General features: G+C 45.6%; 1 protein-coding gene across 3 annotated transcripts in view; it reads right to left on the bottom strand.

Moving 5' to 3' along the window:
- GTF2A1 (general transcription factor IIA subunit 1) overlaps positions 1–12,749 on the bottom strand; it is a 208,313-nt gene extending 195,564 nt beyond the window's left edge. The window contains exon 1 of one of the 3 annotated variants that reach the window (XM_085626610.1): positions 12,456–12,749. In XM_085626610.1, the coding sequence (XP_085482736.1) occupies positions 12,456–12,485 (30 nt within the window). In that variant the 5' untranslated portion in view covers positions 12,486–12,749. The remainder of the gene's footprint in view (positions 1–12,455) is intronic. The other 2 variants (XM_085626609.1, XM_085626607.1) reach the window with 2 other exon arrangements.
- Positions 12,750–24,230: the final 11,481 nt, after the last annotated feature.

Raw genomic sequence — 24,230 nt, 5'->3', positions numbered from 1 at the left:
CATTGTATCAATCTGCAACACAATGTTCAGAACTGGGATATACCCTGACTCCCTTAAAAATACCTTGGTCAAACCCCTACTTAAGAAAGTTAATTTGGACAAGGACCAACCAAAAAACTACCGCCCCATAGCCAGTCTCCCCTTTTTAGCAAAGGTAGTGGAAAAGGCTATGAACTCACAACTCTCAGAGTTCATAGAAAAACATCAACTACTGGACAACACCCAATTTGGTTTCCGCAAGTTCCATGGAACCGAAACTGCCTTAATAAAAGCTACAGAGGACATAAGAGTGATCCGGGACCAGGGAGGTACAGCAATACTCGTACTGCTCGATCTGTCGGCAGCCTTCGACACGGTCGACCCCAAGATCTTGGTCGACCGTGCCGAAAACCTGGGTATCCGCCACATGGCTAGAAATCTGCTCTCCTTCTTGGCCGGTAGATCACAGGTGGTCACACTGGGGCCCTTCCAATCGCACAAGCTGTCACTACCGTGTGGGGTTCCCCAAGGCTCATCCCTTAGTCCGACACTATTCAATATCTACGTGTCGGACCTGGCCTCTGTCATCAAGGCCTATGGGATGAGCCTTACTTCGTACGCGGATGACACCCAGCTTGTGTTGGCCATTAACGGGAATGAAGACAAGGTGGCTGAAAACTTCCAAGAGGGCATGCGGGCGATCGGTGAGTGGATGGCCTCTAACTGTTTAAAGTTAAATGCCGAAAAAACGGAGGTAGTCATATTTGGACATCTCTCCCCAGGATGGTCAAACACCTGGTGGCCCCCCCACGCACGGAACACCACCTACACCAGCCATCACCGTCAGAAATCTGGGGGTGATTTTTGACGATAAATTAAATTTTATGGCCCACTCAAATAAAATAGCAGCAACAGCCCATCACAAACTTAGGTTTATCAAGAAAATCATGCCGTTTTTACCAACCTCAGCAGGTAAGACGCTGGTAAGCACCCTCATGCTGTCATCTCTTGACTATTGTAACGGCTTATTCATCAACGCCCAAGCAAGAGTGACCAACAAAATGCAGACCATCCAGAATGCTGCAGCCCGCCTCCTATCTGGAATCCCTAAGTTCTCACCAATCTCTGAGACTATAAGGGACTTGCATTGGCACAAGATTCGAAACCGGATCAAGTTTAAAGCGCTGTGCATACGCTATAAAGCATTGCACAACTGTGGTCCACATTTCCTGAAATCCCATCTCAGATACCAGTCCTCCATAAGATCGCTCCGATCTACAACCTTAAAATCCTTCAAATACCACGAACAAAAACAGTTAACTGGGGCGATGGACGCTTCCTTATGGCAGCTCCCAGGTTATGGAACTCCCTGCCAGCATCCATCAAAGACAGCCCATCTCTGATGCATTTCCGCAGAAAGATAAAGACCTGGCTGTTTGATCAAGAATAGTTACCGGCTTAACCTCGGGAATACATTCAAAGTTTCTAGCGCCGAGACGCCTACGGGCAATTGTACGCGCTGTATAAATCTCAAAAATAAATAAATAAATAAATAAGAAGCCCCCGATTCCTGCAAAGGGCGGCAGACCCAAAAGCATCCTAAATCCGAGGGAGAGGAGTGTGACGGGAGAGAATGGGTTTCCCTAGATGACCATCGCAGCACCTTGCACAAGGTGTATGGATAGGCTCACCACCGCACCCAGTCTCTCAAATACGATAAAAAGGGCCCCGTGAAACACCGTTCAAGGAAGCAACTGGTCCGATCCCAGTCATGGCCAAATCTGAACCACAGGTGCCACAGAAAGAATCTCAGCGACATGACCCCAGGCCATAGGGAAAAATCCATAGCGTCCATTAGCGTTACCCACATCAAGCCAAGCACACGAGTCCCAATGGCACACCAGATTGAGAAAAACACAGCACACACCAACACGATTCTAGCCATTCCCCTGGAGGACCATCCGGGGGCCACAAATAATCGCGCCCCCCCACTACCTCCGATATGCGGAGTTAACCCGTTAACCGCAGCGTAAAATCCGCCGAGGTGCGGGTGAAATCTTGTGCAGGTTGGGCCACGTCTGCCAAAGGACATGCGCAGCACTACGGAGGTAGTGCTCGCGACGGCCGTTGGCCGACGCACGCATCGAAGGGGTTAAAAGCAGCATTGGTAAACACCAAACTGGACCCACCAAAACCAGCCCAAACCTTCCAGAAGGAGAACGTAACCCAAAAACCAACCTCATAAGAGAAAATCTCATTACGCAACACGTGCAGAAACCCGAGGGACGTCCATATTTCAACGGAAACAGCCTAAAGATTAAACATCCATTTACCCTCGCAGTTGCAAGTAACCCATGCAGGTCAAAAGAACACCCATGCACTGGTTAAAAAACACCTTTGAACGGAGCAGCCCACAGAGGAAAATTACTGTCCCCACCGCAGCAAGGAGAGGGGGAAACCAAAGTATAAATAGCACTAAACCAGCTTAAACTCACGATTACCTAAAATTGCTAGCACCTACTTCCAGTATCCCGACAGAAAATACTGCTCACCATGGAGCCATAGTGTATCGGTAAAAAGGAAACAAGAATTTTCCAGAAAACTGCCAAAACAATGTTTTTTCCAAGCTAACCTACAACCCACAGCTCTTATCCTACAGGTCTGCGATCGAGCCACACGTGCACCAATATTGCGGCAGACCGCAGCCCCTGAAGACCATCCCACAGCCTACGAATGTTTTTTACGTTATGTACTCTTGTACACACTGTTAAGCCCAGGAGTTCTCGCGCCCGTCCGGAGCCAGAAATAAGCCTAGTATCATGAAATCTACTTCGACATTTTTGCAATGCATGCATAGGGACCCCTCTCACCTCACATCTATACTGAAGCAAACACAAGCATTCCTTATGCACTACACAGCACACTACTACACAACCTATGACAACGATACCAACCTATGACAACGACGGGCACTCAAACCACTAACAGGTCATTTTACATATGCTCACCGATACCCCATGGCGCAGGCAGACTTTACTTATCTCAAGAGATGACCCCTGAAAAAGTAAAATGAATTATCCACCTGTACCTATGCAAAATCAGGGAAAAGATGCAACCCAATCGAGTAGACCCCCATAGAGCAATAGTGAACATCACCGGATACGAGATCGACCCCGCAGGACTGAACCGTTTTACCAAAACTAGCAAAGTCCAAACCGAGGTAGACAGGATGCAGAGAAGAGGCACAATAACGGAGGAAACAGTTTGGTCCCGGGACTTTGAGGAAAAGAGGTTCTTGGAGGTAGCAAGACCACTGCAACAGTGCACAAATATATTTGCATCAGTCTGCGGTCCCAGTATGGCTTTTTTACATATTTGGGGGCCACCTTTTTTTGTTTAATCACAAGTGGACCCCAGACATGGAATTTCAGTGCAGGGACGCTCACCTTTAACATGCTTGGGGAAATGATTCTCAAGGGGAGGGAGGGGGGGGGGGGGGGCTAAGAATCAGGATCAAATGCCAGCATAGAAGCCCCATTTCAGGAAATCAGACATACCAGGTTTAATAGGTACGCATGGTTAGAGGGGAAGGGGCAGCCCCCAAGTGTAGGAAAATTTACACTGTGTTCCTTGCGTTTCAGAGGCAAAGGAACCATACCACTTGGTAATAACGAGAACTGTGAAGAACTGCATATACTGGGGCCTCTGCACCCTTGTGACCATACACACCCAAATGCTGGTCATTCCTGCTGAGCAACTGTCCGAGTTGTCTCAACATTCGCTACAGAAGAAAACAACTTTGCTGCATCAGCCTCAAAGAAGAAGAAATGCTGATTATTTTGGCTTGTCTCAGTACAAGGACATTCCTGAATAACTGACTCAAGTATACGCAGGCGGGCCCATACCCTTCTTCACTGTGCAAACGAACGTCAACGCCCGCTGGTTTCAAATAACCAAATGGGAGATGTTTGAAATTATTAACAGACACTGAGCTCAGCCTAAACAGTATCAAGGACGAAATGACAGCCATCCACCTTTTGGTGATGCAACATCTGTACATGTTGGACTAGATGAACGCGATAAAGGGTGGGGTGTGTGCCAAGATTGGGGATTCCTTCTGTACTTTTATCCCTGGAAATGGCCTTGAGAACAGAACTCTTGCTCTTGTCACCCAAGCACTGCATCGTCTACAAGTTAACATGGAGGGAGGTGCCCCTGAGCAGGACAGGTTTCATAGTATTTTTTTCTTCGACCCCCCCATATGGGTGTCCAAACTTTTCACGTTACTAATTCAACTAGAAGGGGGAATGTTAATATCCATGAATACGTTATTACACACCATGATATATGCAGGTCCGACCATGGCAATACCAACAAATGCATTGTTGATGCACGCCATTATATGTACTTGCATAACAATGTTGATACCAGCAGAAATAATATCAAAGTATACCATAATCTTTGCAAGCATAACCATGTCAATATCATTAAAGACAACATCTATACACGCTATGACAACAGTATGCAAAATACTGATCCTTTCGGTACAAATGATACCAATGGCTGCCATGTTAATTGTACACATTTTAGCAAACTCCTATCGTTGTTGGATTTATCAAATGGAGCCTCCCCCTTAACCCAGAGTCAAGTGGTCAGACAGGCCAATTGACCCAAGCCTACTAATTGACAACCAACCTGGGAAATAATCCTTACTGAAGACTTCAACTCAAATCTACTATACACACCAGAAGACGATCACATTACTGAAGCAAACGCGATCTGGGCACTACAAACACTATCCTTTTGCATCCCAAAACAAGCTGACAACTGGTAACAGACCTCGGGCATCTAGAGAGGAGTGTACTAAATGGCAGAATGAAACGGGACAGACACGCGATCTGCACATACCATGGCCCTCACTCGAGCTCAGTCTTCGATTACACACAATAGTAACTCTCCCGTTCTTAGTGCAAACAGAAAGGTTTCTGATCATATACATCGCCGAGAGTGACCACTCAGGTCAGCATTTCGAATTAAGAACGACATTTCTAAGACGCATACAGGCCCAGACTGTGGATGGGACCACATCCACAATAAACCTGAAGCGACTGCGAAGGACAAATAGCACACTTCCGCACATAGCCTCGAGGGCGAAAGACCTGATGGTGACCCTAGAGTCTCAAAAAAGGGCGACGATTGATAAATGGATCACCTCCCTAGCAAGCCTTCCACAGTCAGGGACATTGACAAAATTGCAAAGTGAAAAGAGCACAAATGACAACAGATACCCAAGTCAAACTGGCCGAGCCCTAAAGAAGCAACAAAGAAGAGCTACTAGGTTGACACAACAACAAAGTGCATCCACCATTACATGGGAGAAAGTACGCCAATTGAAGAAGAAATATAAAAACTAATTTGGAAGGACAAAAGAACACAACATAATAACTTTTGGACTAAATTACTATACAACGCAAAGCAATCGAAAGCCACAGCTTTCTGGGACCAAGTGAATTCTCTGTCCAGAACGTCAAAAGTCAAACATGACTTGTGTCACAGAGTCTGCTTGGGTACAAAACCTAGTCACCACGTTCTCAGTATTAAACGAGGACGGGACAAACCCCCTTGAAACCATTTTAAAGGTATATCAAACAGCGTCAGTGACCCAGAGTGAGCACAGTAACAGTATGGATAAGTTCTCCAAAACAAGAAAGAGCACAAAATTTGATGGGTTACAACAGCTATTCCTACCCTATTCCGAAGAAGAAATCTCCACGGTTATAGCAAAAAGTAGGCTTGATGGGGCTCCAGGCCCGAATGGAGTACCCTAAGCAATTTATAAGCAAGATCCCAATTTCTGAGCAACAAAGATGTACTGTCTGTTTCGTCTGGTAGGCAAACTAGCAGCCTTCCGGAAAGCTGCAGAGGCTCAATAATCAATCCAGTATTTAAAGAAGGAGAGCGCACAGACCCCTGCAATTATCGTCTGATTGCGTTAATGGACACTGAGGCTAAATACTATGCTTCCTTGATTTTAGCAGACTTGATAAGCTGGTCTGACGCAAATAAAATAATCCCCATTTATTAGTTGGGGTTTCGCTGGGGCACAGGTACAATCACAAATGCACTAGCGTTAGGGCTAATTGCTAATAAAAGCCTGTAGCAACGACAAAAACTGCATCTATGCTTTGTGGATTTTGAGGCGGCATTCGACTATGTCAGTAGGCGCATTTTGTGGGGCAAACTGAAGCAACGGGGTCTACCAGAATCAATAATGAAACCAATAATGGATCTATATACCGACACCTGGATGCAGGTAAAAATCGCCGACGGCAAGAAGCTCACCAGGACGATCTAAGCTGGCGAGGGGTTAAAGCAGGGTTGTGTCTTGGCCCCACAACTTTTCAACCTATTTATGGCTGACTTGACACCAAGGCTAGATGTGGTTAGCTCACATCCTTGGCGTCTGGGTACACTGCCATTAACATCCGTCCTATGCGGATGACATTGTGCTCCTAAGCTACACGAGAATCAGCTTGCAAAGAACAATTAATGAGCTAGCTGACTTCGCCAAAACAAACTTGATGGAAATAAATACTACAAAACCAAAAGTCATGGTCGCAACTCACAGTCTACATAAACAAACTATGTTCACAATCAGCAACGTGAGGTTGGAAGTGGTGAGCAGTTATAAATATCTTGGGAGATATTTGGATCGAAGGGTCTCCTTTCTAAAGCAGAACGAGGCCATGCAAAAAAAAAAAAAAAAAAAAAAAAAAAAAAAAGGGAAACACCATAATATTTGTGATCTGTAGTTTATCAAAAACCCTAAAAGACCCACTGTTTACCCCATTACTAGCAGTCAAAGCCGAACGGCCACCAACAATTGCGTACGGAAGTGTTGTCCAGCATGGAAGTAACGCTGTGATTCTGGACAGCCTTCAAACGTGTACAAAAAGGTATTTTCTTTGCCATGTGACTCCTCACCGGCCCAGGTTCAATTAGAGTTTGGGCTGCAACAACAATTATATAGAAGGTACGAGGCGATTAAAACTTGGTATAAAATCTGGCTTAATCGCAGGCTTGAGATTAATAATGCGCTTTGGGCCACCATGCAAGGTGACCCTCAGTCTGTCTACGCAAAGTATTTCGCTATAAATCACCAGGTCGGCTGACCTCTGGCAGCAGAAACTACCGCTGGCCTAGTTTCAGCATACCATTAAGAAGGTGGTAAAAAAAAAAAAACACTTGCTACTAGAAGATAAAGCAACGTTAAATCGGCGAGCCCACGCATGGATGGTATTGCATTCCTACACAAAATCGGAGCAAGCCGCATATCTGGGTCTTCTCTTTTCTCCCTACTTAAAAAACAAGTTTTTGAAGTTACATATGGGGAAGTTGACCTCTAATGCAGACTTGCCTCGCTGGAAGTACCAGGACTCAAAAGCATGCATTCTCTGTGGGTCACCCATACTGGATTTTATACATTTAAAATGCATTTGCCCAGCCTTAGGTTCGCAACGCCGTCAACTGTTGAAGAGACAGTTCAATGAAAGAGGCATCCGCTCCTGCAGAACGGCCATATTAAAATGACGACTAATGACACGCAAATTATTTGCCACTTAACAAAATTTGTAATCAGTTATAAGAAAGTAATGACACAATGAAATTGGTCAGAGTCGCATAGTGGTCATTATTTGTCTTTTTAACAACAATTGTACTGTAAGGAGAAATATCAATTAATTTTAACGAAGGTGGTGTATCACCCGTTCATATTAATTTTAAATTTTCAAATCAAATGTTTAAAGAAACGGATGTAACTATAAGGTTTAATATGTTTATACGTCTGTGTGCTTTAACAGCAGAATATATCAGGTGTTTTGGAACATTGTTCTGGTTTTAATTAACTAAAACAAAAAACAGTTAGTTACTAATTGACAGGTCACAGATGGGGTTATACTTTTTTGTACAGCTGTGGGGTATAGGATAATTTCCACATTCTGAAGTGGTACAGCTGTGGGGTATAGGATAATGTCCACATTTTCTGAGGTGGTACAGCTGTGGGGTATAGGATAATTTCCACATTTTCTGTAGTACTACAGCTGTGGGGAATAAGATAATTTCCACATTTTCTGAAGTGGTACAGCTGTGGGGTATAGGATAATTTCCACATTTTCTGAAGTGAACTGCCACCTGTGGGTTACAGGGGTCACACTTACCCCAAAGAAACACGCACCCAGGCAAAACCTTGAACGATCCCACAGATAGGCAGTTACACCACTAACAGGTCTGAGGAAATTGGTCTGAATAAAACACATATGGCTAAAGGTGCACGTTCCCAAAATACCACAAAGATAGATGCGACAAAGTTAGGAACACTCAGCCATTCAGACAACCACAAGTAGTGATCACACACTCCCCATGCCGGACATCTGGACACACACACACTGGCCCACACTAGCTCTCCCACGGTCAAGAGGCACCTGTGTCCCCCCTTATCAGATGGTTGTACTGGTTTATGACAGGGCCAAGAAGGCCAGATCGGTTTATTGTACCTCACAAATGGAAGGCCGAAACTTCCGTTCAGTGAGAGACTTTCTTCAGGCACTACTCTGTCAATACTCCTGGCTGCTGCCAACTTGTTCCTGTTTTGCCAAAAGCCTTGTCTTTTCATTTTTTAAGGCACATATATATCCTAACAACACTTTTGCATTTTCAGAGACTTTCTTGAAAGTTTTTAATGTGTGTGTATATATATATATATATAGATTTTTTTTAACAGAATGGTGGCAAATGATTTTTCTATTACAATATCTATTCTGCGGAAGACCCCTCGTTTCCAGTTACTGCTCTGAAGGGTCAAAACATTTCAATATAGTTTAAATATACCATTTGTACCGTTACATAACTTAAGTTCCATTTGTCCCAATTATTATACCAGGTTATTGTCCTTGCTCATAAGTTTGTTCAATGCCCACACCAACGTGTTGCTGCTCTTATTCACCGTTTGCCATTAGATTGCCTCTCCTATATAATTTAAAATGTATAATCCTATAACCTCTATACCAAAAGGACTTTGATGCAGGACAAGCCATTGCTCTCAACTTGCTGATACTAAAGCGCACTGTAGTGGACATAACAGCAAACACATAGTCAAAAAAATATTAAAACCCATGCACCAACATTTCCATAGCATGGGTGCATTGTATTCTGCATAACTAGATTCATAGCAGTACAGGGATGTACTCTTACTTCAGAGGAAAATAAAACTTTTTAAAAAACACATTAAACCACAACACAATGCCATAATGTAAAAATCTGCATAAATGCCTTAAAATCTCAATATTGGCAGAATTAAACAAATGAATGAATAGACATTCATTTAACATGATGCCCCATCAAAATCTATATGAAGCTCTAACCAGCCGCCATTTAGTATAATCAATGCCTTCATACAGTTATCGAATCTCACCTTGCTGGCTTCAACCCAAAAAGACTCAAGCACTACAAAACACTATCCAATACAGTGTCAACAGACCACTATGAACCAAATCAATGATTGCCACAGTACCATAACAGGCACCCAAATTCTAAAATCACTACATGACCATGCTAATGGGTAGCAAGAGTTTTCCAAGGGCATATCATAACATGGCTCATAATTACAGACCACAACCGCCATAAGTTTTGGGCAATATGCTGAATTTACATATAAAAAGGAACAAATATAAGAAATGTAGATAACCATGAACACCGGTCATCGATACATTTCTTTTGTAACTGCTACTTCACTTGCTTTATTCTTTCACAGACACTAACATACGTTGGTGTGTGTGCATCGAAACCCTAAGAAGTGTGCTTAAAATGTAAAGACCAATCGTCATTAGTACGGTGCACAAAGAGCATGTCCTTTGCCTTCCACGCTTCTGGCTAATAGTGATGGCTTATTTTTGTAGGCTGGGGGACCAAGGTCACTCAACAGGACAAACAAGGCACCTTGGGTGTCAAATCCTTTAGCTCAGAACAGGTTTGGCAAAAAAAAAAAAAGATATATATATATATATATATATATATATATATATATAACTTCTGTTTGTCTAACCTGTTCTGTGCTAGAGTATTTGATATATATATATAGCTAAACCGGGCTTTCCAAGTTTTTTTTTTTTACTGAAAGTGCGATACAAAAACAAAACTGAAAAGCAATAATAAGTGGTGATACATTGTTTTGATCTACCCTGCTGCCATTTTATGGACATTGATTCAGTGTAGCGGGTTAATAAGGGATATGAACTGAAATAAAGTTTATGGAACGCTTTTCCTAACGTTTTGAGGTTCGTAGCACTGTAAATGTTAGGCATCAATAATTAAGTTATTAATGTTAATCGCTCAGTCCCTGGACACAATTTATAGGTCGGTTATGACTAAATATGAAGCTAAAGCGCAAACTACGACACAGAGTAGCATTAATTAAAAATACCCTTCACTGTACTATAATGCTAAAGTTTCGTTTTTTTTTTTTTATTACTAAACATCAAGCATAGAATAACGCGCAAGACGGAAGTTATTTTAAAATAGCAAAGCAACAGGTAACTCATATAAAATAAACGAAGTTGGTAGAGTGAGTAAAATTTGCCAGTGCACAAACAAGCACAATTATAACGATACGGCAAGAGCGATCTTGGAAAGGCACAAGCTCACATCTATAGCAAAGTGTTAATCTGCCTGGGGATGCACAACTACTCTCGGGAGAGCTAACAAAGCAACTCATTTCGTGAGCCGCCTTTGTGATAAACATGCCCGGTAAGTAGTAGCCTAAAGCCTTTCTTCTTGTCGCCATCACCCGCCAGGGGCTCATCTCACGGACCCGCCCTCACTCGAACTCCCCCACTAACTCGGCAATAGCAAACAAATCGAATAAACTGAAATTTATTCGAATCAGATCTTAGGCCGATCCTGCCTCAAACAACAAATCGCACAAAATTACAGTCGCTGTTTCCTTCCTCCATTCGTAGACATCCTCAGCCTGCCGCAAACCATATGCAAGTGATTCCCCTGCCTCGCTCCCTCCCCAGCAGCACCGCTGATCATTCTCTCTCCCCTCCCTCTGCAGCAGCACCTCCCTTGCTGGCAGCCAAAGCCCGTCTCCCTATTTAAAGCCTTGGCCCGGCTGTATAAATGGAGAGGCGGTGACGTGGGCCTGCAAAGCACCTTCCCATCCTGCAGAGTCTATATTAGAGAGCTGCAATGGCTCTATATAAACAGGGAGCCGAGGGGGGAGCCGCACAGAGGGAGAGAGGCGGAGAGCGAGGGAGGAGGCCATGTTGTCTGCCACTGCAGCTCCCAGCCACAGCGGCTCAGAACCCCCGGGGAGCACAGAGCCCCCAGGAGCAGTCTTTACCACTGAAGGAGGATCGGAAAATATTCTATTGGGTTTTAGGATATTTCGCTTTATTTTTGGGGACGATTCATCGACATTCAAAACAAATAAAATAAGCTTTAATTAGTTTGATCGAATTAGGGATTTATACATGTTCATCGTTACCAGCAAACAGTCGGATGGATTGTTTTTGGGAGGGGTTTCGGGTCAAATCTGCAAAATTTGGAAGGCGCGTTGCGGAAGGCTTTTGTTCACAAGCGCGCAAAGTACATGGCTTAAAATGGCTCCTTCGGGAAGAGAACATAATCAAGGCGCATAGAGAAAGGGTGAAGGGGTATAAAACAGCCGATTACGCTACCCTAAAAATACCAATCACGACTTCTTAACACCATAGTATTTGCAAGTGAATTATGTATTAAATGTAACGTCTCCCAACACAATCCGCCGCCTTCACCTAAAAGGCTCACACACAGGATCCCACCACGTAAACTCGTAATATGGGTTAAGTAGCGCCCTTCCCCCAGATAAGTAAGTACACGCGAACAACGTGTGTTATAGGGTAGCTGTGCACCACAACGCAGAAGGGATTCCTTAGCTTGTCTGTGGGGAGACCCTTGCCTACCAAGAGCTGTGTACCCCATGTCCCTCTAGAAATACCGCATAAAATAACAATGCCTGACCTAGAGAACCCGGGTTAAAATAATTTTTCTACAACTCCAAGTTGACTCATGATCCCACTGTAAAGGAGTATAGACTGGTGGGAGCACATACATGTGAACTACATCTGTACTGGGGAGCGACTGACACCACAATGGACGAGGAATGAAGGTATGAGGGGGTGGACATCTTAACACCTTCTCTGATTCCTCAAGAATACCGTCAAGGGGGGCGTCCATGTTAACAAGCATTTGTTGTGTTAAGTGACTGGAAAGAGAGGTCTTTTACTGTGTCCCTCCCGATTCCTGGGAGAGAAGAGAGTGGGTGAGAGGTTTCTAACAGGACATCTAAGTCCAGGGGCTACTCTTGTGCAGAGGGGACCCCTTCATTTCCACGTAGCTTGTGATTCCCTAGCTTTCCCACGGTTACGTCTCCTGCTTACCACGGGATTCGAGTTTGCCGAGCTCGCCATTTCCAAATAATAAATTAAAAACACTGGATTAAAAAATATAAAATCGAAAAAAAGTTGTTTAAAAAAGCGCCATCAGATAAAAGCCCATGGGATAGTAGGTAAGGGGTCCAGGGACAAGGAGGAGGGTTACAAAGCTGTCTCCTTGGTTTCTCCAGCCAGCGGCGGTCGCTCCTCTGTGCGGGGAAGGGGAGGCTTCAGTGGGGGGGCCGCCGCCGCCAGCCGTCTGCTCAGCCCGCGCGCCACCTTTATATACCGAGCGAAGGAGCTGCGAGCCGCGAGACAGGGGTAGGGGCAGGGCACGAGTCGACACCGCGAGAGCCGAGACATACGGGTAATCAGCAGCAGCTTCACGCCGGGACTTGTAGTTTCAGGAAGGCGCGTTGGGCTTGCGCAGGAGCCGAAACTTTCGCGATAAAGAGAGGTTTTGACGGCACGCTGGGACTTGTAGTTTAGATATGCCAATAACTCTGAGGAAACTGAGGGCTAGAAAGTGTTAAAGACCTCCAGTCTGTCTTTCTCAGTGGGACTCTAAAGACTCCTACTAGTGACTTGCACTTCGCTAAATGTCACACCGTGGATAAAGTACATTGCGTTCAGAGCTGCGTGTGGGAGTTGTAAACACATATGCCAACCTTTCGACGCTACAAATAGGGAGAGTTAAACAAAAAATCTGGGGGACTTAATTTTCTACACTGAAGCTCAGGCAATTTTTGGCGGGAAATAAATATATTTTTGGCCGAAATAATTGAGAGTCTATCACCTTAATCAGGTCTGTTGACATGTATGGTTGTAGAGGCAACAGCTCCAGTTGAGCCTTACATTGACCCATCAATTCATGCAATCAATGTATCAATTGATTAGATGATTATAGCTGTACAGCTGCACAGGAATGGTTCTAGGAAAACCCCGGGCACCCCCCCCCCCCCAAATTGGCATACAATATGACATCAGATTAATTGCCATCTATTGACTATTAGTCCTCTACCTTTGTTGAATAACAACATTTCTAACTGTCACATCACAAATCTTCAATTCTATTAAGGGCACAGAGGCAAGGATCACGCTTCTCACATTTTTACTTCAACTACAGCAACCAAAGAAAATGTTTTACATTATAAACCACTTTCCGCATCAATGCCTAAAATATTACAACAGTTCCTTCAACTAACCACGTTGCCCATCTCTTCCTTAAATACAGGGCACACCAAGGTTCCGCCATTTTGTTTGCCAACAGCTTGCAGACAAACTACATTTATCAAAGATATGTCCTTAATTAACAAAAAAATTGAAAAGGAAAGTCCATGTAACCAAACAAATCCAAGATCTTGGGATACTAGAATCGACATTCTCCAATGACCGCTTGCAGGTGTCCCATTCGTCATCCACTCAGATACTTCTGTTCTGTTGAAAATATAAAACCTTCAGCATGCTCAAATAACTGTGTAAATCATTGGGCAGGGTACAATATTAGCTCATACCAATCGTAGATTTTAGTAGGCTTACACAATGGCCTCACCAAACATCATAGGGTGGGACCAGCCTCGCCTATGTGTCCTTAATAGAATAGATAATTCTTAATTCTGTGTCAGGATCGGAGGCTTCGATTATGCTTTCTTTACTTGCAATTATGCTTGTTCAAAGATGGTCCACAAAATCTGCCAACCAATCAGCCACCCCTATAATATCCTCCCACATAGAACCCAGTGCGAATGCCTTGGATGCCAAAGCCATGAATGAGCTCCTAATGAGGAATTTGTTTTGTCTAGTAATCATGAATGGACCTCCAGTTGGAGAATATACTCTACCTGCACAATCTAAAGAACGAATATCCACTACTCTCTTGCAGGAGATAAGACACAATAACATGGCCAATTTTGCAAACAACTGTTTCCTAGATAAATCATTATTAACAAGTTGTTAGAAATTGGGTCTATAGTTGGCAGATGTATGCAGACTGTCCAAGTATGGACCACAAGCCTAGTCAGAGTAAGTCAGATACACACTCTAAATTAACCTGTGCTCACCCTCTGGTAGTTTGGCCACGAGAAGCCAGCTTTAACTTAAGAGGCAATGTGTGAAGTATTTGTACAACACTTAATACAGTAAAACTGTGGAAACAACTCAAAAAAATAATCCACACCAGGTTATGATTTTTTAAAGAATACCTTGAAACAGAGTGCTTAGAAACATAAAGCACCTACCAGTTGTGGCACCTCTGCTAAGGCAGAGGAGCTTTGCCTACTGCTCTCCGAGCTGTTCAAGAAGGAAAAAAAAAATAACGCAGCGTTACTATAATTTTATTTTTCCTACTGCAGTGGCTCAGATGGGGTGGAGCTGGGCTCCGTGACGCCAAAGCACTGCAGGAGTGAGAGTGGTGGGCACTTTGTAAGTGCGCATGACGCTGTGGCCAGCCATATAGGGACAGCCATAGCGTTGTGAGCCCTTTTCATGTTCCCCACCCAGGCTGTCAAAAACACCCTTCGGAAGCAAGGTCCCAAGCACAATATGATGTACACAGTGTGCCTTCGAGTTGTGGTCAATAGTCGACACCAAATAGTCAACAATCCTGCAGAGGTGGTCCAATTCTGCAAACGACCATCTGGGAGCAGCGGTTCCTTGCGACACGTGACTCCTGACTGCTCTCCCACCGCCTCTGCCTTTCCACATGACCCACCGGGCTAAGACGATTTTGATCAACATCTTGAACCACCATCGCTCAGACTATCACCTGACCTGGGCTCTTAACCCTGCTATGAACCTGTATCTAGCCACATATTTTTTGCTACGTTTACATAATGGCTGAGGTACACTGCCAATAACGTGTTTTTTTGACAATTCACAGTGGGCATCACCCTCTGAAGCACTGTCACTCCCCCTGCGGTGTACACCTGACTGAATGTTTGATTTCTCGTTCCTTCAGGAAGCCTACATCTGTCTCCGCGGTGATTGCAGATTCGATTCTTTTAATACTACAGTTCTTATTCCTGTGGTGTGTGTATCCTAATCCATAAAGCTCTACCGATTATATATCAGGACCACGTTGTTGATCCTGCTGGTAGGTATGTTCTTGTTTCTGGTACCCTAGCTGACAGGGCGGTACTTCTAAAAATCTACATGCCTCTCACTGGCTCCCCTGAATTGTACCATATAGTCTCCGCCCTGATAGGATGCCTCCAGACATAATCCTTGGGGGGGATTTTAATTTAGTTTATCACCTGTCCATGGACTCTACTGGCCCTCCTGCCACTACAAAGCCTGCTCTTTACCTGCACTTCAAGATAATCTTGACACGTACCGACTCTCTGGTACCTGGCGCACCCGCCGTCCACGTGTCAGGGGATACACATTCTACTTGGCTCCACACGACACCTGGACCCGTATAGATCACTGGTTCACATCTCAGAGCGCGGTCCTCTGGCTGATGGATGTGGCCCATCTGCCCGCACTCTAGCCAACCATGCACCCGTTCAACTTACACTGAATGTCCCATATTCCAAATGTACGCCCCAGCAGTGGCGTTTCCCAGAAAATACACGTCATGATGCCGTCATTCTTAACGCAATTAATGAGTATTTTGAGCTGAGCTCTGGAATTAAACATGCAACAATATGGGAGGCCTTTAAAGCCTATATCCATGGTGTTTGCATATCTAAACATGTGGGGGTCCTAAAGAGCATTCGTGGAGATGTAACCTGTGTGAAAATAGAGCGCCAAACGATCAACTCAGCTACAATAGGTGGCACACAGGCCTCCCAATTACACAGGGGCTCAATCTTGCTGCAGGAATTTCGGGACCTCGCAAAGAAGCCTATTTGGGTAAATATGCCGGTGCCCACCGCTACGATGAGGGTGAACGACCAGGCCACACCCTACTGCAACTACTATGCCCTAGCTATCAGAGCACCTATATTACTAGTCTCCTAACTGAGGGGGTCACAACTGTCACAGACAACACCGGTATAGTACAGATGTTCCTAGCTTATTATCAGCAATTATATACCACTCGGTTGTCTGGTAGCAGTGAGGCAATTTGGTGCTTACCTGTCCAAGATAGTGATGGTATGGCTAACAGAAGGGTAGTGACAATCCCTGGCATTCCCCATTACACAAGAGAAAATTACACAGGCAATCAATGGCTTGGGGGCTTCCAAGGCCTCTGGCCTGGACGTCCTCACAGGCAACTTCTGTGAGGCCTCTAAACACATTTTAGTTCCACACCTCTCCTATGTTTATGCTGAGGCCCTTGATGACGGTATTCTCCCGCCCACATTATGTGATGACGGTATTCTCCCGCCCACATTATGTGAAGCAGTCACCACCCTCCTCCTTAAGCCTGGTAAACAGGCCATTCTCTGCACCTCATTTAGACCCTTCACCCTCCTCAACTATGACAACAAAATCCTGACTAAAGTCATGGCAACACCCATGGCCCAGCTCCTGGAACAAACAATTTCCTCCCTCAAGACGGCTCTTGTGTCACATCGCTCTACCGCATAAATCTCAATACTATATTTGAAGTCCTGAACCAAATTTCCCCAACTCTTCCAGCTGCAGTTGCCCTCCTCAATGCTGAAAATGCCTTTGATTCTCGGGAGTGGCCATTACAGAAGCCGACCCTAACTAAACTGGGAGTGCCCCGAGGCTTTTACGGCCTCATTATGCTTTTATATGCTGGCCCAATGGCATGTCTGAGAGTGAGCGATCAACTCACTGACACCCTGTAGGAAGGTGGAATCTGACTGCATGGTTACCCCCACTTTTTTCCTAGTGTTTTGCTGGTTTTCAAATTAGTCTGACTGGGATCCTGCTAATATTGACCCCAGTCTATCTGCTTTCTCCCTAAATGTTTGCATGTACTTTAGGTACACTCCAGATTGGATTCTCGGGTACCCTTATAAGTCCCTAGTATATGGTATATTATGTACCCAGTGCATAGGTACATCAGAGGCCTCTCGGGAGCTGCAGCATGTATTATGCCACCCCTGGGAGACCATTCAAAATTACACCACAGGTCTGCTACAGCAGCCTGTGTAAGGTGGTGCATGCACCCCTTACTTAGATATAGGTTCACTATATCTACCCCATATCACTGCACATATAAACCTATCAGTCACCCCTATAGCTGGCCTTATCAATCCTGAAGGGAGTGTGCTGGGTTTTATGTGAGAGGGTGCACCTGCATGAGCAGAGCCCCTCTGCAGCTTTCGGAACCTGTATTCCGGGGTTGTTCGTGATGCAGCCAACCATATATACTTAAATGCATTATAACCTCGCGGTAAATGTTAACTTTAAAACAGCTGCATGGAAACATGTCGTGTTTGGTGTCAAACACCTTGGAATCATACATCCACACCAGTAACTGCTGTGGGAGGTATGATTCCACCCTCCTAAAGGAACATATGCGACACACCGGTACACCCGGTACCAGCTTTCTCGACCCTGGCATCACAAAATGGATGCTGCCAGCCACAGACATGAGTCTGCCCTCTTGCTGCTGGATGAAACTCGAGCAGAGGAAGGCCTGACAATAGTTTTCCTGTCACAAGGAGTTGTGACCACCTCCCAGACATGCTTGAGTGTAGTGGGGCTGGGTGGGTGCACTCCAAGATGTCTGCACTGGGGGCACATTTGCTGTCCCTGTGCATAGTCCAACTCAAACCGGTTGCAGGAGCCATTTGCTCGCGCTCTGGCGCGAAACTGGACAAAGGACATGGGTGTAGCCACACCTCTGTCCTGACCCTCCCATAGGTGGGTCCCCAGAGTTTGTCCCACCCCTTCCTTGGGTATAAAGTAGGAACCCCTGACTACAGGACTTAAGATTTTGTCTGGACTAAACTCTGCTATAGAAACCAAGTACTTCGGCAATCTGCACGATGCTGGATGACTGAAGAATTTCCCTTGGAGTAAAGGATTTACCTCCCTGCAAGGCAGGCACCTGAAATGCATCTGACCGGTTTGCATCTCTGAAGCTCCTGAGGACTCTGAAGATTTCTGTAACACAGGAGGTGGGTTCCTGAGGTCTCTGAGGTTGATCTGTGCTCTCAGCAATTATGAGGCCCGTATCCCTCGTGGGGACCGTGCAACCCGAACCCCTGTGCACCATGTGCTTTGGGCTACTTGTAGTCTTGACCCCGAGCAGTATTTCCACTGAAGATTTCCGGCCTACACTCCAGGAGTGTCCTGTGGACTGGTATTTTGTGAATCAGCTCGATGTCCCTTCGCAATCCCTGGTCCGTCGGCCTGTGGGTCCCTGTGAAGGTAACTTTGACTTTCCGTGAGCTTTCCTGATTGCTCCAGACGTGCCCTGACTCTCCATAGCTTGGAGGGTCCCCAGGACCTTGCTGGTCCTCACCGAAGCATATTTCCTCTGCTCGCGTGGGTTGCAGTTGCCAAGGCTTGTTGGTGTTCAATCCGGACATTGACCCCCCAGCACTTGACATACTTCGTGGAACAGCTCACCTCCAAACTTTGGTTGTCGTCGATGTCTCCTGACGACCTTGACCTATTGGCTGTTAGCTGCGGCTCCCCAATAAGTCACTTTTCTTGGCGTGTGGGGGAATGTAAGCCTGGCCTCCGAGTACTTTCGTTTTTCTTCCTGAAAATAATTGGGATGCTGCTACTATAATCATAGATGTAATCCTATCCTATCCACTGCAGAGCCCCATGGAGTGTCAATGACTTATTGGAGGGATACCGGGTTTTCAGATGAGGGAACTGTGAAGGAATGCTTGATGCTAGGCCCCACCCCTAACAATAGTTCATTCTAAAAGGTATATGCATGGGTGCTACATGTTATGGCTGCTGGTAAACTGTTTTGTGTGCCAGATGCTGGAATCATGGAAGGAGGTTTATGCAAATGTTTTTGAGTGAAATTAGCGAGTCTGCCTTTCCATAGGAGTGGTTTTAGAGCTGATCTCCTTTAAAGATTTCGTTTTCACTCCTCCCCAAGCCCCTCTCATGGCTTATCCTGTCACTGTGCAATACACTCAGAAAACTCAACCATGCAGAGTCACTGTCACTTTCATCCCATTAGATCCCAATACAACAGCTAAGGAAATATCTTGCAGCCAATGCGTTTTAACATGCTACTTATGTACCATGATATATAGGAAAGCCAGCCACAAAAACCATAAATGCCAAATACCTTTAAATGCCCTGTGTAGCATTTATTGTGTTACCATACTGGTGCCGTAATCAAGCACTTCCTTTATCAGCAACAAATACTCACTTAACCTTTTCTACTTTTAAACTGTAGACCTTGAAGCCTTAACCCATGCGTTTTTACGCTATGAAAGCATCTTCTTCAATGGCAGCATCTTGCATCATCCTCTGCATATCACAGAATGAAATTGAATGCAAATCCCTGCCTATCCTTAGCAACAAATATTATACACCCACTGAGCATATGTAATTTAAACATTTGTTTTAATGTTAAAGGCCAGAAGTAAAATAACGGAATCACCATTCATTCCAGCACTCCCGATTATGGTGGGACACTGTTTAACCCAACAGTCTCACTGTTTTACATTACCACCGGCCAAAAATATCCCCCTGTTCAATAAAAGCCCAACAGAGACAATACTTTCCCTAGATTTTATATAAAGCTCCCTCTTATCTCGTCCCAGATATTGGCATGTATGGACATGAATTTTATTGTCAGATTAACCAGCGGTTCCACCTGCCGTTCAGTGGAAAAGAAATAGAAGATACAAAATAAAAGCAGGCCTTTTCTAAAAAGCTAGCGGTTTCAGCAGATTCCAAAACCTGCATGACCCTTTTCCCTGCACCCCATAGCACACCTCGGCACGAGGATTGGGAAATTGTTTATTATTTGCCACGTATGACATTTCTGGCTCAAAAGACAGACTGTGGCATTACATCGCCAATCCTACCTTCGTGCGTCTTAAACAGCTCTGGCAGACAGAGGATAAACATAATGCATACTGCAGTGAGGAGTGTAGTGAATGTGGACTTGGCGCTGGTTCTGCACGCTGGAAGATTGTTTGTAAACGCTTCCTGGTTCAGCAAGTGTCTGAAGTGAAGTTGAAGCTGCCTGCGCTTTGTTCAAAGTTTATTTTTTGCATCGAGCTCCATGCAGTGGTTCACACACAAACTGTGTGCTTGGTGCACGGCGCCCCAGACTAGTTTTGATGGCGCACTGGGGTGCCGCGGCGCACAGATTGGGAACCCCTGACCTAGGGCATAGGTACCACAGAGGCCTACCAGGGGTTGCAGCATGTATTATGCCACCCCTGGGAAGCACTCCAAAATGACACCACAGGTCTGCTACTGCAGCCTGGGTAAGGGTGTGCTTGCACCCCTTACTGTGGTATAGGCTACCTATATCACTACCCTATAAAGACACATATAAACCTATAAGCCACTCCTATGGCAGGCCTTGACAATCCTGAAGGCAGAGTGCTTGGTTTCATGTGAGAGGGTGCCCAAGCATGAGCTGAGCCCCTCTGCAGCGTTCAGAAATACTTCCTTATGGCTGTTCTGTGATACAGCCATACCATATACTCTTAAGTGCATTACAACCTTGCGGTAAATGCTAACTTTGGGATGGCTGCATCAAAACATGTTGTGTTTGGTGTCAAACGCTTTGGAATACAACCCCCGCCCCCACCAGCCCCCCTGGCAGCGGGGGTAGCATTCCACCCTTCTAGAGGGAGAGACATGTTCACACTGGCTAAACCCAGTACGACTTTCCTGAGCCCTGGCATCACAAAATGGATGCCTCTGCCACAGACACGGGTCTGGCCTCCTGCTGTTGGCCGAAACTCCGTCAGGGGAGGCCTGGACAGTAGGTTTCCTGTCTTCCAGACAGTCTGATGTGTGTTGGGCCTGGGCGGGAGCACTCTCTGGTGCTTTGAAGTCCTGCACTGGGGGCACACTTGGTGTCCCTGTGCATACTCCAGTTCAAACCGGTTGCAGGGGCTACCTGCCCCTGCTCAGGCGTGAAACTGGACAAAGGAAATGGGTGTAACCACCCCTCTTTCTTGGCCCACCCAAATGTGGGGCCTTAGAGTTAGTCCAGCCCCTAAACTTACTATAAGTATAGGAATCCAGTCCCTAGGACTTTAGATTACCCTGGACGAAACTCTGCAACGTACATCCTGGACCTTCGACGTTCTATCCTGACTAGAAGACTGAAGAAATCCCCCTTTGGGGTCAAGGAGTGACTCCCTTGCTTGGCAGGCACCAAAGAAGCAACTGACTGGTCTGCAATTCTGAAGCTCCCGCCGGACGCCGAAGTCTCTGCATCACCAGAGGTGGATTTCCAGACTTCCCCGAGGCTACCCTGAGTCCACAGCAAAGCTGAGGCTCGTGGCTATCGTGGGTGACGTGGAACCGTGACCCCTGGACACCGTGAACTTTTGCAGCAACACTATCTTCCTGGTCCTCCTCGAAGTTGGCTTTGGGCTCCGAGTAGCCCCAGCCTTGAGCACCTCATGCACCGAAGATTGTTGGCCTCCACTCCACTAGTGACCCGTGGGCCAGCTTCAAGTGCGACCACTCTAGGCTCCTTTGCGATCACTAGCCCGTTGGCTAGCAGGTCCCCACGAAGGCGACTCCTTTTCTGATTGGGCTTACCTGCTTGCTCCAGATGTGCCCTGACTTACCCTCGCTGGGTGAGTCCCTCAGACCTTGCTGGTCTGCACCGCAGTCCTTTCTCTGAATTCCAGTGACTTGCCGTTGCCAAGGCTTGTTGGGTCTATTCTGGTCACCGACACCGCAACACTCAACAGACTTCGTGGGACAGCTCGAATCCGGCTCGTGGACTTCGTCGACGCCTCCTGGACCTCGTGGCTGAAGAGTCAAGACACCCATCAACTCACCTGAAGCACCCGACATCTGTGGGCATTGGTCCATCCTGCCCACGGTCACTGGCTAGTGACCCAGACTCTGTCCCCTCTGCTTTCAGGTTCCTTACATCCTAGATCCAGGCTTGGATCTCTTCGGACACTTCTCCTCTTCACGGCAGCAGCAGTTCTTTGCAGGCTTCCATTGAAATCGACGACGCAACCCGACACCAAAAGACACCTATGCACCCGGCTTCCCTGGGTGAGGTAACTCAAGTACTCCGGTGCTCTCGTGGGTGCTAGCCCTAGAACTTCTTGAGTCCAAAACGGTTTGGTCCAGACTCGATTAGAAGTGTCCCTAATCTTTAAATTTCCAACTGCGACATTTCCCGTAGAAGATAATAGGAACCCACGGTTGTGTTTTCACACTGCATACAGCTCCCATGGGTCCCCTGTGTCACTACCTTGGGAGGTTCCTTGGAGTCCCAGCGATTCTAGAGGCAATAGGCCAGGTGCCTATTCCATTCGTGGTTCTTATACCACTTTTTTGGTATATGGTTTGGGCAGAAACGTGTATTTGTGCTTTTACTGATGCTTGATCACTTGTAACTTAAGTACTTCGAACTCCAGTCTCATAAAGAGACTAGAGGGGTGTGTGTTAACCTAAATACATATATTTTAAATATATACCTGGTGTGGTTGTCTTTTCATTTGATCATTCAAGAGATTATAGACTGGTAAAACAAGCTGCTTTACATTCCTTCAAGCTCTCCATAGCTACCACTAGGATAGCTTTCATATAAGGTTGTCTTTAACCATTGTATTGTATTGTATTGTATTGTATAAAATTCTTCTATAGCGCTTTCTGTCACCCTACGGGTATCCTGACCATGGACTGATACAGGGTGCCCACTAGAACTAGTGGACAGCATATATCAGGCCACCTTCTCACAGGTACTATGCATTGTAATGGTATGCATTGTAATGACTTGCGTTGTAGTGACATGCGTTGTAGTGACATGCGTTGTAATGACATGCGTTGTAGTGACATGCGATGTAATGGCTGCATTGTAATGACATGCGATGTAAAGGATGTTGCGATGTAATGACTGCTATGTAAAGGTAGTGCGATGTAATGACTGCATTGTAAAGGTTTGTTTCCCCTCATAAAGAGGTTAGTAGAGAGTGTTTAGCAATAAATACATAGGGGCAGATTTATGAGCCCCTTGCGCCACTTTTGCGTCACTTTTAACATGGAAAAAGTGACGCAAAAGTGGCGCAAGGGGCTCATAAATCTGCCCCATATATTTTATATATCCCTTGTGTGGTTCTCCTTACATTTGGTCATTCAGGAGGTTATAATCTGGTAAACCAAGCTGCTTTACATTCCTTCGAGACTTAGCCTGAAGGCTGCTCTCCATAGCTACCACTAGGATAGCTTTTAATAAAGGTTGTCTTTAACCTAATCATCAATAAGGGTCTTTGGACTGGTGCAAGGTGCCCACTTTAATTAGTGGACAATATACCAGGCCAACTTCTCACACACCTTCCTTGTCTCCAGAGGCACATGCCAAGGGTGCTTCCTCTCCCCTTTGCTTTTTTATCATAGCCCTATATCCAATGATCCGGCATCTACAAGAACGCCATATGCACACCGGGCTGTGATTCCGCAAGGGACCCAACCTGGCATCCGTCTATGAGATGATATCCTTCTATTTATACAAGACCTCCCACACACCTCCACCCATCATCTGAGAAATAATACAATATGGAGTCCTTTCTGATCTCTCTAGCAACTAGGGTGAATCTGAGCTTCTTCCGCTCATGGATGCTACTGTCCCATTTACATTTGACTACCCCATTCGCTGGTGTGTTGACAAACTCACCACTTAGATTGACAGATGGATTCGGCAGCTACTATCTACTGCGGTGTGGATTG

Source organism: Triturus cristatus, chromosome 9, assembly GCF_964204655.1.
Source record: "Triturus cristatus chromosome 9, aTriCri1.1, whole genome shotgun sequence".
Taxonomy (NCBI): Eukaryota; Metazoa; Chordata; class Amphibia; order Caudata; family Salamandridae; genus Triturus; species Triturus cristatus.
This window is presented reverse-complemented; position numbering and strand designations above follow the sequence as displayed.